This window comes from Mesitornis unicolor, unplaced genomic scaffold (genome assembly GCF_000695765.1).
Source record: "Mesitornis unicolor isolate BGI_N332 unplaced genomic scaffold, ASM69576v1 scaffold13625, whole genome shotgun sequence".
In the NCBI taxonomy this organism is placed as follows: Eukaryota; Metazoa; Chordata; class Aves; order Mesitornithiformes; family Mesitornithidae; genus Mesitornis; species Mesitornis unicolor.
In genome coordinates, this window is record NW_010187580.1 from 17,120 (window position 1) to 31,197 (window position 14,078).

General features: G+C 37.4%; 1 protein-coding gene across 1 annotated transcript in view; it reads right to left on the bottom strand.

Annotated features, from left to right (window-relative positions):
* Positions 1–654: 654 nt before the first annotated feature.
* Positions 655–14,078, bottom strand: part of STK26 (serine/threonine protein kinase 26) — a gene marked incomplete at its 5' end in the record, with an annotated part of 15,924 nt that continues 2,500 nt past the window's right edge. Inside the window, 9 exons of the mRNA XM_010185503.1 lie at positions 655–2,405; positions 2,922–3,058; positions 3,149–3,211; positions 3,681–3,774; positions 4,454–4,602; positions 5,242–5,427; positions 7,357–7,514; positions 7,600–7,708; positions 9,373–9,429. Coding sequence (XP_010183805.1) covers positions 2,381–2,405; positions 2,922–3,058; positions 3,149–3,211; positions 3,681–3,774; positions 4,454–4,602; positions 5,242–5,427; positions 7,357–7,514; positions 7,600–7,708; positions 9,373–9,429 — 978 coding nt within the window. The remainder of the gene's footprint in view (positions 2,406–2,921; positions 3,059–3,148; positions 3,212–3,680; positions 3,775–4,453; positions 4,603–5,241; positions 5,428–7,356; positions 7,515–7,599; positions 7,709–9,372; positions 9,430–14,078) is intronic.

Sequence of the window (14,078 nt, forward strand, 5' to 3'; positions counted from 1 at the left end):
GAAGTAAAAACACGTTTTTAATTCTGAGAAATTTGGATGGAGCTCTTAAAATGAGATCTGGGTGGAGACTGCTGAAGTGAAAGCCGAGGTAACTGTGGCACAGGGCTTTTTGTACCTTCACCCCACAGTGCCGAGTTCCCGCTGAAGTCAGTCTTCTGACATCTCTACCACGTTGCCATGGGCCACGCACGTTCGTCCGAGCACATGGATCCTGAAGACTCCTCCTCAGGAACGGAACCAAACCGAACCCTGGGGGTGCTCCATCTGGCACTCCCTGTGGCACCGCAGCTGGTAGGTGTCCTCTGGACAAGAACAGCACGGGGGGGACCCAAACCTTTTCAGAGCAACCATGCAACTCTGTGCAAGGAGCACTTCTCTTGAACTAGACCACAAGTCTGTAAGAGGTATATCCACACCTCTCAGCATCTACTGAAATCCAGAATAAAACGCACAACAGAACAAGCTGGTGAAAGTTTACAGAACTTAAATATTTATTTTTAAACCATTTAACCCCCCCGAAAACATTGAAATAAGCTTCATCTATAAACAGATTTACAAGACTAACAACTACATAAGCTAGAGGAGCACTACAATTTGTTTCTGTGATGCAGTTATTTTGTAAAGCTTCAGATCAACTGTATTTACAACTTTTGCTGCTTTTACATTTATAAAAATATTTATTTAATCCATAACATTATTGTTTTCAAAAACTATTTCCAGACTTTTTTCTCAGATATAAATTCTAATCGAATTTCAGTTATATAGCAGATGAAAGTTTTAAACAGAAACATTTTTTTTTTTAAAATTAAAACAAGGAGTTAAAAGTAATTTTTTACAGTGTAGGCACCATTGAAAATAATTGTCCTTGGCATATCTAACCACCATCTCTCACAAGTGTCCTTTATATAAAAACGATGTAATGGCAACATTTGACTAAAAATGCAGTATTTACTTGCACACCATTACTTTTTCAATATTTGGCAGATATATTTCAGATTCTTTAAAATGACTTTTGTGCAAAAACAAAAATGTGCAGGTCTGAACCATAAAATAAACACACCCAGCTTTTATCAAAAATAAATTTACACCAACAGTTCCACAGCTAAGTACTGAAAAACAATCCCAGTTCAAAACTTCAGCATAATATACATACTGGGTTGAAAAAGGGAAAAAACCAAACCAAACCGAAATCCAGAAGAGAAGATATTACCCACCTAGCAGTACCATAAATAGATAACTGAAAGCAACTTTATAGTCTTACCTACTTTCTATGGGAAAAAAAAAAAATCACTCCGTACTGCACAGTACTACATTTTTGTGAAAGAATATCTATAACTCAGTTATTTGCATATTAACTGGTAAATACATATTTAAAATACACTTTCAGAAAATTATAAACAAATTATGTTGATGTACTGTATTTAATGTATTTAAGAACAAAAACGCATATAAATATCTTACAGGAGAAACAACACCACCACACAGAATGCTGGTGTTACACTTATACCTGCTCATGAGGTATGTATCATGCGACGCTCAGCTTCTCTGGCTCCCTTCCACCCAGGCGTGTATACTCAGAGGAAAAAAATTAAGTTAAATCGGACTTCAGGTTTTGTCCATTATTGCCAAAAGCCCCACCCCCTCAACTGTATTGCTTTAAATTTTCCTACCATGATGATGTAAGATTGAATTACTACTTCAAAACCTGTTCTAAAAGGTAATACACATACTGTACATCAGGATATACCTGTTGCTACATATCACCTGCAAACTATCGACATATTGCTCTCAAACATATTTAATCATAGAGCTGCCTAAAATACTGTACCAATTTAGAATTATAATAGATACTGTTGCAGGTTTATTTTTCAGGGCATGATAACTATATGCTGGTTGAAGCAGGTGCTACAGCAATACCCTTGCCACTACATTACATGTTTTGAATAGGCTTGTGAAAAAGCTATTTTCTCTGAAGCTTGTTAGTGATTTACAAAAGTTTAACTGAGGAATACAAAAGACCTGTACATCCCCATGTACAGGAACAAAACAGCATCAAAACATACTGTACTTGCACTTTCTATTAACTAAAGTAATGGTTATTTCTAAAAGCAAAACTGCACCTCAACATTTATCAGGTTAAACAGGTGAAACTACAATATTAAAAGTTGTTCTTTACAAAATAATTTCCTGAAAATATAAAACCATGTGCACTGCCCACAAAATAGTTGAGTAGGTTCTTCCAAATCCTCAATCACCATCAATATGTTGCAAAGATCCAAAAGGCACAAGGAGCTCATGAGCTAAGCACTGCCAAGCTTGAAGTAGTTTTGGTGGGTTTCACTGGGTCCATACGAAACAGCAGTCAATTATGTGAAGTTTCTTAGGAGGAGTCATTAACAGAAAACCTACGGATAAATAAAAGCAATCAAGAATTTTGTTAATTATTCTTCAACAAGAATTTTGTTAATTATAATTGTTTCAGCTTGGCAAACAGCACGTAACTAGTTTTGCATCACTGAACTAGCACATGCCTTCATCTCAGCAGATCATAGGAACAAAACCACCAGAAGTTACATTCTCAAGAAAATATTCCCTAAAAAGCCAAGTTAAAGATTCTCTTGCTCCCTTATTTGCTATAAATACACTTATGACAAAAATGTAGACTAAATTAAAGTGAAGCAATGTATAACAACTTCTGGTAAAACTGCAGCATTAGAAGACGAAACAGATACAGTAATAGTTACTATTAAGGTTCAGTTTCAATCAGAAGTGCTAGGTGTAACTACAGAAGCCAGAAGTTTAAAGTCCTGGACACAGCAGATCTTTGACTTATCACCAATCTATTCAAATTTCCCCAACATACAAAGTTTTGCTTTTTTTTTTTTTCCCTCCAATGCATACAAAAACATTCCTGAACTTACTTCTGAAATTTCTCCATAAGTTTCTTCACCATCTTATCTGTGATCCCTGGACATGTTGCCTCTGCCATATTGATGCTCTTCTCAAGTTCCTCAATTGCTTTCTTTCTGCTAGCATTATTTGTGTCCTGCTGTTTGAGCTGAGCAGCAAACCAAAACAGAGGGAACTTACGAAAATTATCAGACACTTCAGCAATACTTTCGAAGAAGTTCTTGAAGTCAAGACTTACCTCAGCAAACACCGGGGTGATTATCATAGTTAAACAACTCAGGGTTTTGACAAGATCTTGATCCTAAAAGTTAACATATAGGGATCACATTACTGTATTCCTACACACTGTATATGCTGCACTTAGTGCATGTGATTCTGAAAGCTCAGTTGAATTCAACAAAGCCCTTGAAATACGTTACAAAGACACAGTACATCAACAAATGTTACACGAGGTGGAAACAGATGCCTGATGACACATTTGAAACAAGGTCATGTATCATCAGAAAAGCAGTTCAGTTTTTCCTCTCTAATATTTTGTCTTTAAAATTCACATCTCTGTGAACAGATACTGATCTATTAGCATGAAGTATCTTTTGCACTTAAGGCCGACATAGGCATAGAAAATATCACTAACAAGCATAATCTCTTCAACTACAAAAATATAATCAGTTCTTACGAAAAGTGAACAATTACTAACTTTTATCACTTTCTTCCTTAAATTGGCTTCAAATCCAGCACTTATAAAGAAAAACTCCTCAGGCTGTACATACCGTCCCATTCTGCAGCTTCTTGGCATCTGGCTTCTTTCGAACTGTAGTAAAACTCCACTCAGGATGAGAGTTATTTTCTTTGTTACTGGACTCCCTGAAGAAAAAGGATACGATGCACATAGTATCAGCCACAACATAACACTAAGCAAACACAGGTAACCCAAACACAAGTCTATATGGATTAGTTCCACATTCCTCAAAACAAGAAGAAAAACATATATTGAAACATTAACTGAACTACAAAAAACAACTTCAGAGGCTGAATAAACTGAAATACGATCAAAGCAAACAGGAGATGTTATCTACCCATAAAGCTTACCTTCTCCCATGGCATTCCATTTAAAACAGTTATCTGATACCCAGAAAAGCAGGAGACTTACAGAACGCTGTTCCACAGGCATTGTACAAACTTCTCCATACACCTCAACCTTGCTCTGCAATAGTTCTAACTGTGATTCATTGTTTCTGGTATAAACACTAGCCTCAGACTAGAAAACACATGGTACTTAAACAGAACTGAAATTGAGCTCAGAGAGAAAGTTTAAAGAGATAATGAGCGTACAGCTTGACTTATGCAATAGTTTTCAGGTTCATACAAGGGGTTTTCTTGGAAGAAGCCAATGAAAAACGTATGGAACAAAGTCAGATGTACAGAAGAGGAGTTATTTACACAGACAAAGTGCGACAAACCTACTTTAGTAACATTAGCTTTTAAAAAACCAACAAACCAACAAAACGCAAATCCAAAGAGACTAAACTGAAAATAAACTTACGAATCAGACCCATCGGAATCACTTTCATCACTACTATGTCCCTCTGCTTTCCATCTCTTAAACCTATCAATCAGTTCTGTCAGATACGAAGTCTTCTTGGCATTTTTCATAATGAATTTGTGCTTCAGAAGTTCCTTTGCAGTAGGACGCTGTAAGAAACACTTAAATATTTAATATTATGCTACCATGTCATGATTTTAAGTGCTTGAGAAAGGAGATTTAGTAAGACAACTGATTTCTAGAGCTCACTCATATAGTATCAGGAAATTAATGAAACAGGAAGTCAAGAAAAGCCAGTAATCCACATTTACAAGCACTCTAAAAATACGATCAAGTCGCTCACATACTATACTGCTTATCCTTCTAAGCTAGAAGATACACACCCAGGAAAATGACTAATCAAAATTCTCCCGTGCAACATTTCCTTGTAAGCACAATTCAGACAGCAAAACTAGTGCTGGAGAAAGAAGATGTAAGATTCTCTCCTCTGTTCAAGCTTCAGTTCTGACATTATCCCAGGTTTGAGTGCATTTTAGGAAGCTGCCTCCACCACCATTATTTCTTTAAGCACTCCCCCTCCCTCTTTCAGTATTTTAAACAAAAGACTAGAATGGAGACATTGCTCTTAAAAACCACCACTACTAAAAGTGGAAAGAATAGTCTCTAGAATTATTTTGATCAGTTATGATGCACTACACCAGTAGCTGCTGTTGCAAGATGCTTTGCAAGCATGAGAGAGTAAAAAACAAACCCCAAACATCTATATACAGGCACACATATCTACTCACAAACGTTGGGTCCTTATTCAGACACGCATCAATGAATTCTTTAAAAGGTTTACTGAATTCTCCTAATAAAGTTGGAGGATTGTTTTTCGGAATGAGAAACAGAACTCTCATTGGATGCATATCAGAGTTGGGAGGCTCCCCTTTGGCGAGTTCAATAGCAGTGATTCCCAATGACCAGATATCAGCCTGAGAAAGGGAAAAGTTACTTTTAGTAGAAAACTAAGGGCTAGCGTGACTTAGCATTTAATAATTAAAATGTTCACATATACTGCATCTACAGAACAGAATTAATTCTGGTTCAAGTAGGTAACACACAAAGATTCCTTTCTAATACTTAAAGGCTGTGATTCCCAAAGACCCGACTGACTTAATCCATCTTCAACGACAAACATCGACGACGCCAATTTTGTTACATGCTGTCACCATTGAAACACTGTCAGCAAGTTAAACGCGCACCTAAATACACACACTTCTGAAAAAGCTCCAGAAACATTAATCTTCCTTTGATTTTCTCCATGTTATGAACTACAAACTGCCACAAATTTCCTATGTCTAATTCAGAACTTGTTTAGATGCACTGAGGTATCCAACCTTGTTTGCCATCTCACTCTACAGGAACAAGGCAGAGTTGAATCAAATTCAGCAGGTGATCACTTAATTTCTTTCCTAACAGACTCTCTGTTGACAGTTTTCTAGCTATATTCATCAACTAGCTAGGCCTGAAACACCAAGGTGAGTTTCTGAAGAATAATGAAGTGGTATTTATTTCAGTTAAAGTTAAGCGTTATAAGCAAATTCTGTCTTTGTATCGAAGTATCTTACAAAACAGAAAAATTCTTCTCCGATACAGAGATTTTACCCCATACATTACTTGCATCTTTTTAGATGAGATACAACAGCTACTAAGGTCGTGGTGTTTCTCCTGTGTGGCTGGCAATGGTTAACTACACTTGGAAGAGAAGTCATAAACCAAAGTTGCCCACAGAGGGCAAGGGTTACAATTTGCATTTTTTCCAATATTCCTTTCCTATTCACAAGAACTAAAATATCTGTATTTAATAGTGAACAATTAAACAAGCTCATTTTTTAATTACTGAAATAACATAACCAACAATTGTATATTGGAACAAAATGTTTTGAAATAAGAGATGGGGTTTGTAAATCTCTGCCGCTATTAAAATAAATGGATTTGGTTTATTTTCTGTCATTTTGAAGCAGGGGGAAACAGAGAAAGGTTAAAATTCAGTCCAGATGCCAAAATATTTATCAGTATTAGTCTAGAAATTGAAGTGTATCCCGTCCAAACCCATTCATCTGTCCTACCAAAGGCTTGCATCTTCTGTGCTTTCCAGCTATATATTTCTGCCATAAAAATAAAAGGCAGAGGGCACTGCTCTTGCAACATATTGAGGAAATACATAAGGTGAAAGATTAGGTTGCTGGGAGAACGTAAATGAAGGGGTAATACAGCTGATTTATACACAGGGCAAGCAGAAGATGAATTATTCTCACTGTGACTGGACAACACTCATTTTTAAAGAGGAGCAGAGTGCTTTTCCAGAATGCCCTAGGGAGCACATTACAGTTGCACCACTGAAACCCTGAACATGAGAACTACCACATACTCCTCCTCATCAGCAAGAACCCTTGTGACATGTGCACAAATTCCTTCAAGCCTGAACGATCCTGGGAAAGTCTCCCAGAGTGTGAAGATCTTCAGGACATCTCAGATATTCAAAAGTCTTTTCTTTATGTGCACATCACAAGTACAATTATGTGTTTACTGTTTGAATTAAATGTGTAACGTTCAGCTGAAATTAAAAACAAACCAACCAGCCAACTCACAACACTGAAAGCATCCAGGGAGTCTTTCGGAAAGAATCTGAACTTCCAAGCATCAACTTACTTGGTGAGTTTGCATGGGTCTTGTATGCGAGTACAGTGACACACAAGTACTGTATAAAAACAATTTAATTGTACTTTCATTATTTGAAGCCCTGTCATTTGAAATCTACTTCTTTTTCTCCATACTGATAGAGCTAAAAATACAAAAACCAAAGTAATTTCTGTTGGATCTGCAGAGAGAAAGAAAAGGTATTCTATTGTCATGCTTACTTTTGAATCATATGCCGACTGCTGAATAACTTCAGGGGCCATCCAAAACGGAGTTCCAACAAAGGTATTCCTCTTAATTTGTGTGTCTGTCAGCTGCCCAGCAACTCCAAAATCAGCCAGCTTAACATCACCTTGTTCTGATAATAAGACATTGGCAGCTGCCAAGGGGAAATAACATCCGAATTAGAACACCACGCTTATTTTTAAAGACTTTAACAGAGTAACATTTAAATTGTTATGCACCTTTTATATCCCTGTGAATTTTCTTCTCTGAGTGTAGGTAGTCAAGACCTTTCAAGATTTCCTTTAGCATGGTAGCAATCTGGAACTCATCAAATGGGCCAGCACGTAGCTTTAGAGAAAAGAATTATTAGTAAAATAATTTTAGTCTTGTATCTAATTCTTGCCTTGCTATTGATTTAATTTAATCCTAAACTTAAACTTACAGATTTTCATTCTACTAACAGAATTCATAAAATATTCAATGAAGCACGTCAACATTCTAGCAAAACAGGTGCCATTGGAGCGGTCATCTTCACACCTCCTTTACTGGTACTGCGCTGAAAATGCTGTTACTTTTCTAACGGATACTGCACGCAATGCACATGAAAAGCTGGAACTAACTTTCCACAAAGTTATAGATTCCTAGAGACAGCAAACACAGCGGACTGAATTTTCTATTTTAGATTACGTGAATTAAGAAACTCAGGTTATTTCAAAATAAATTAGTCTATTGACTGTGGTTTTTAAATTTAATAATGCACTTTTCTCCTTGTTCCATCATTTTTGATTCCGTGTTTGCTTTTGCATCAAGAACATAATGCAATACTGTAAAGCTGTTAATATGGAGCAGGTGTAAACTTTGCACATTGGAAAGCTATGTAAATAAAACAGAAGCAGTTAAGGTGGGTGATTCTGCTATGAAAAAAACCTACCAACAACACAACACTGAAACAGAGAACACCATGAAATTATGGTATGGCAGAGTGAGGCTAAACTTAAGTTTTTATTCTTCTAAAGGTTCAGTGGTTTCAACTAAGAGCTAATTCAAAAACTCTGACACTCCATAGAAGACTATGAATTACAGAAAAAGTGTCAGAGTAAGTACCCTGCAGCTCCTTTTCTCAAAAAGACCACGTTCCAGAGCTACAAACTACTACACACTACACATCATTACTATGCTTTTGCATTCCTGTAGCTGAGTTGATGTTATTTTATAAAGAAGTTCACACAGATTTGTGAAGTTAGGCACGTACTTCAACTCTTTCAGACTAGATCACTGTTAGCGAGTATGCTGTAATTAACACCATTCTGTAATACTGAAGACATAGTATTTTTCCTTCAGCATCACAGAAACAAAGACTGAGCTATGTTATCTTACAGGAAAGGGTGGGTCTCCCAGCTTTACAGCTGACTCAGAGCTGTACTGAAAGTGTGGGGAAACCACATCCACATAGAGTGGACTGTGCTCCGGTGCTCACTAAGCTACATCCTTCATGAATGCCACATTATCCGAAGTAAAAGGCGCTTTCACGCTTAACTGAAAATACCTGAAAATGGAAAACCCAACACCTTCTAACCAGTTAAAATTAACTGTACTCTGGGCACACAGTTGGTTCATTCCTGACACCCAGTCCCACAGGAAACGTGTTTTATTTAAGTGTAATGAATACTCCACTGGGGGGAGGGGTCAGGGGATGGACAGACAAATCAAAACCCAAAAGCCCACCACACAGGGCAAGAACAGTGCTCTTCATCATACTAAAAAAAAAAAAATTGCCTTACATTTGACCGAGAACAAATGGGCACTTCCTAATGCTTAGAGACAAACAGTGAAAACAAACAAAAAAATCAATATAACAGAATTACCATTCAAATTCACACTTTCTGGAGCATTACAATGCAGCAGTGATATAATATCAGCCATGTCCAGGGACTAGATCTTATAGACAGATATGAAAGCACAAACAAATAAGGTTTACTAGAACTTATAATGCAAAAAAATCTTATACTTACGAGATCCAAAGCTGACCCTCCACCCAAGTATTCCATTATTATCCATAGTTTTGTGCCCTGTAAAGGAAAGCACGAGCTGTTAGAAGTTCAAGGCTGCCATAAGAAAAACAAAACCAAAACGCAAAGTATACATATATGTATTCAGGTAGTCCGCCAGCATACTGTTAGGAGAATGCAAATGCAGAGTCCCACTAATCACCAAGTTACATGTAATGACTTCTTGTAGAAGGATCACACAGCACTTGTGCAAGATGTCCACGTATCAGTTAAAGTTTGACTTCTGTATTTATAAAAGCAACAAAAAACACCCCATCACCACTACCCCCCAATCATTTTACAGTACCTGGTTTCTAAAATGATTCCACACCTAAAGGAACAGAACTTAGAGAAAGAGGTGATTTGGTGGTAGCTTAAGTTTAAACTAAGTGGTTTAATGTAAGATCGTAGATCTTAAAAAGGACTGTATTTGCATTACTATTATTAATTCCAGCTATTTGTGATACAGAAGCATTCCAATCTTTATAGGAAACTTTCTTGCAACATCACCACAGCTCCAATCTGAGGAAAATACCCAGAATTTAAAATTACTTGGAAGGAGAGGGTGAGCATGAACATGCTTCAAAGACAGCAGAAATGTAGAGAGCAATGCAGGCAGCTGCTAGGTGCCTCTTCACCTACGTGGTAAATGTGCAAGTGTGCATCTACCATGGCCACAAGCTTCAACTGAAGTTGTTAGATCGAGCAAAAAGTGAGATTTGACAGCCCCTGAATATACAATATGACTTACATCCTAGCACAAACATAGGGGCTGCTCCCATTCTGAGGGACAAAGCAGCACTGCAGACAACAGCCGGGAGACCCTGCACTGCCAGACCCAAAACCTGACCGAAACGTTCATGTTTCCAAACTTTTCGGATCAGAGATTCGAAAAAGGTCAAAGGTAAGATCAATAAAATTCCATAAAAAGGAATTATCATTAATCAATAGAATTCCACCTATCTTAGGAATCTGTATTTTTAAAAATTATTCCTAGTAATATTGCAAAGTGCAAGTATTCCTTCACTATGTGCTGCCTGAACCTCAACCTCTGTGAGTTTCTGTGCTTTAATTGCGATGTCTTAACTACTAGAATACTTCCTTTAACACTGATTTCTAGATGCTGACTTGACTTTGCCCTCGGTATGTACTTGCAAAAGGCAGCTGGTTCATATAAACAAAACCGGGAAGATTTGGTATCCAATCTACAGACTGTGTGTTTCAAAACTGGGATTTTCTGCTATTTGCTTGCCAGAGTTCCCCCACGTTTCAGAAGAAACACAAATATTGATCTGTGGGGTACAACTCTAAGAAATTTGACAAATAAAAACATCTCTTTATTTAAAAGAAAAAACATTTATTAAAAATACTCAACTGAACCAGACCTGGTGAAGTACTGCACACACTGTTTAAGTCTCCAGCAAATATTTACTAGTGCTAGTTCCTCACAACAGAGCACAGGCTTACGGCAGAAGGACTTTTTAAAGCCTCCTGCATTCTGCACTGGATGCTTTCCCATCCTATTGCTTGACTGGTGACAGCAATCTAAAGGAAATTCAAGCAGCAACTAAAGGTGCAGTTTCTGAAAGTACCACATCCAATGATCTCAACAAAGTGTGCTCTATTCAATTTACACTGAAACACACCATTTATGAGAGTCTATTCCAATATTATGAGATCAGCAGGGAAGGGCTGGCTAATTTTAGCAGTTTTTATAAAGCCCGACTTTGTCAGCTGAGAAGACCTGCAAGGAACTCCGGTTTAAGGCAAACATTGTGGTTACCAGACACGTTTGGAGGAGTTGACTGTTAACTTGAAAACAGTACAGGGTGAAAATGAATAAGTACTGTGTTTCTGAAATAACGTCTCAAAGAAATTGCTACTGTCCACTGTAACAGGGTGTGGATATTTTCTAGCCAGGCATGAACAACCTTTTTCCTAGCTATTTTAGGTCAACCAAGTATAAATAGACAATGTAGGACAAACAGTATCTTCAGATCCTCTCAAAGCTCTGCTGCACAAAGCACTGATGGAAGTCTCTGGATGCTACTATAGGAGTTCTCCATATTCAAAGCTGAAAAACTCAGAAGAACTTCAGGCTTGCTTTAATTGCAAAAGAAAAGAGCAAGCCCAGATGGCTGTAATAGCTACAGGGAGAGTATTTAAACCCCTCAGCTAGATAGCAGAAACAGGGAAAACAATCATGACATTTCAGTCATCAAGAGAAGATCTATCTCTATGGGATCAGACAGAAAGAACAGCTCAAGTATTTTATCAAGCCTCACAGATCTGCATAACCAGAACATGCCAGAACGAGGGAAACTTTTCATACTGTTAATCCTTCTCTTGCCTGAACTGATACATTTTGACAAGCCAGTAGGCTTGAGGAAAATACTCATTTTAGCCATCTAACGCAACTTACGCTGCTGTGTTGCTACGTGCTATCACTTTCAAGTGTGCCCTCCACAACCAAGTTTTTATTTACTGAGGTGTGATGTTAATTGCAATCAAGGTGCAATACTGGATGATGAGATAAATTTAGATCCTGATCTACACAAATATGAACAGCTACAGACAACTACATGAGGATTTTCACTATCTTACAGCTACAAAAGTTCCATTAATACAGCTGCAAGCCTGTACAATTCCACATGGATTTGTGAAAGACACCATATAAAGGTGAAACATTTTACTACTGTACACAAGAGTGTTTATTATGGTGCATTCTTTGACTCTATATATATATATATACACACACACACACAGATAGATATAGATATGTATATCTATCTATGTATGTTTGTACATCACCTACTAATATATTTATAAGACTCATCTTGCCAAATATCCAATGAAGATTTAGGGAAAAAATTACTAATACCCAAGATTAATTCAATGGGAAACTCCCTTTTGAAGTCCAAAATTCAAGATATACAGGCACCCCAAATTACAAAGCTATGGGGGTTTTGCACCTTTTAGAGTCACAATAACTGAAAACTGGCATCAGCTTTATCCCAGGAACCTCAAGGAAGCAGACCTTGCCATCTTGTGCCAATGATAAAGATTCTGAAGAGTAAAATGTCTGATAACAGACAAATAACATTGCACTGCTAGGTAAAGAGGGACTGTCCATGTTTTTAAAATCACATTTACAAGTCAGATGGACAAGCTGAAGCTCATGAGCAGCAGGGCTGCAGAATATGAGAGTATCTTCCATGGCATCAGCTAAGTTACAAATTAGTAAGTCAAGTAATTGAAATAAAGACACTCTTCTCTTCCCTTTCCCTGTTCAGCAGCGAGAGCATCTGGAAGAGCCTGCACTGAGCTGATAAGCCCCCAGGCTCCCTGAGATGGGGCCACTCCATCCCCATCAGCCACAAGGCTGGCTCTGCATCCTAAAGTGCGAGACAACCGTAAAGCTGCCGAATATAAAGCTGGAGACAGACTGTACAAAAATAAAATCTCTCATCTGAAATGCTTGCAATTAGAAAACCCTCACGGTTAACATCTCTTCTTTCATATTTTAGTCATAAACAACTTTTAGTTATCAAATACGCTATCTTACTGGAGGAAAACCTAAAACTGGCTACAAATTGATGACAATAACGATCTGCTTATGCAAAACTTAGGTAAATTGGTGAGAAAACCAAGAATAAGTTACAACAGAAGCTGATGAGCCAAGGCACACATGAAGCCAACGCATGGTCTCAGCTGCAGCTTCTTCACAGTGAAAACTATCACACTTAAAGATTTAAATCAGATCTAGATTACTCGACCAAGAAACATCAGGAAGTGTTGTAGGCAACCTGAATACCTTTGCATGGAGGGTTTGCTTTGGTATAGTCAGCTTTGATTTAAACGGTACAAAACCCAGAAGCATTTCTAATGCTATTCCTAGAGCTTCAGAGAAAGCTACATGTACAACTGATATATTTTAGTAAACTATTTCTATTCCATAAGCATGACCTGAAAGAGGCCAGACTGGCTCAACTGTTTTGTTTTCCTGTAAAAAAAACGAAGATGAAAAGGGAAAAAGAAAACTCTCTTAAATTTAAATTAAATCCCTGCTCCGGCAGGGGGATTGGACTGGATGATCTTTTGAGGTCCCTTCCAATCCCTAACGTTCTGGGATTCTGTGATTTTGAAATACAATCTATTTACTGTATATTTATGCTCCTTTTAACCACTACCTTAAAAGGTATTTCTAGGAGTATTTTCAAGTGATCTTTAGATATAAAACTAAGCATTTACCAACAAATCTATGGGACCATTTTGAATGTGATCTTCACACCAGTCATATCCACAGCAAATGCTATTAATCTCTGCAGTCTAGGATTTCGCTTTGTAAGAAATCAGATGTCTTAATTTTCAGAATTTAGCCTCACTGTTGTTTAACCTTTAATTATAAAGTCATTGGTACACAAGTGTACCTATTCCACTCTTTCTAAGAGATGTATACAGTATACAGAGAAACTAAATCACAAATGAAAGTAGTGAGCTGCTGAATACTTAGGCTGGCAGTCATTCGCAGAGTAACAGCTCATGAAAGTTAAAAGCAATAGCAATGAAGTAAAAAGTAAACAGACAACTCTCAAAATACCTGCTATCACTAAAATGAAAAGGCAGCATAAAAGATTCTTTGCACATTTAAAAAAGCTAATACACTCTTT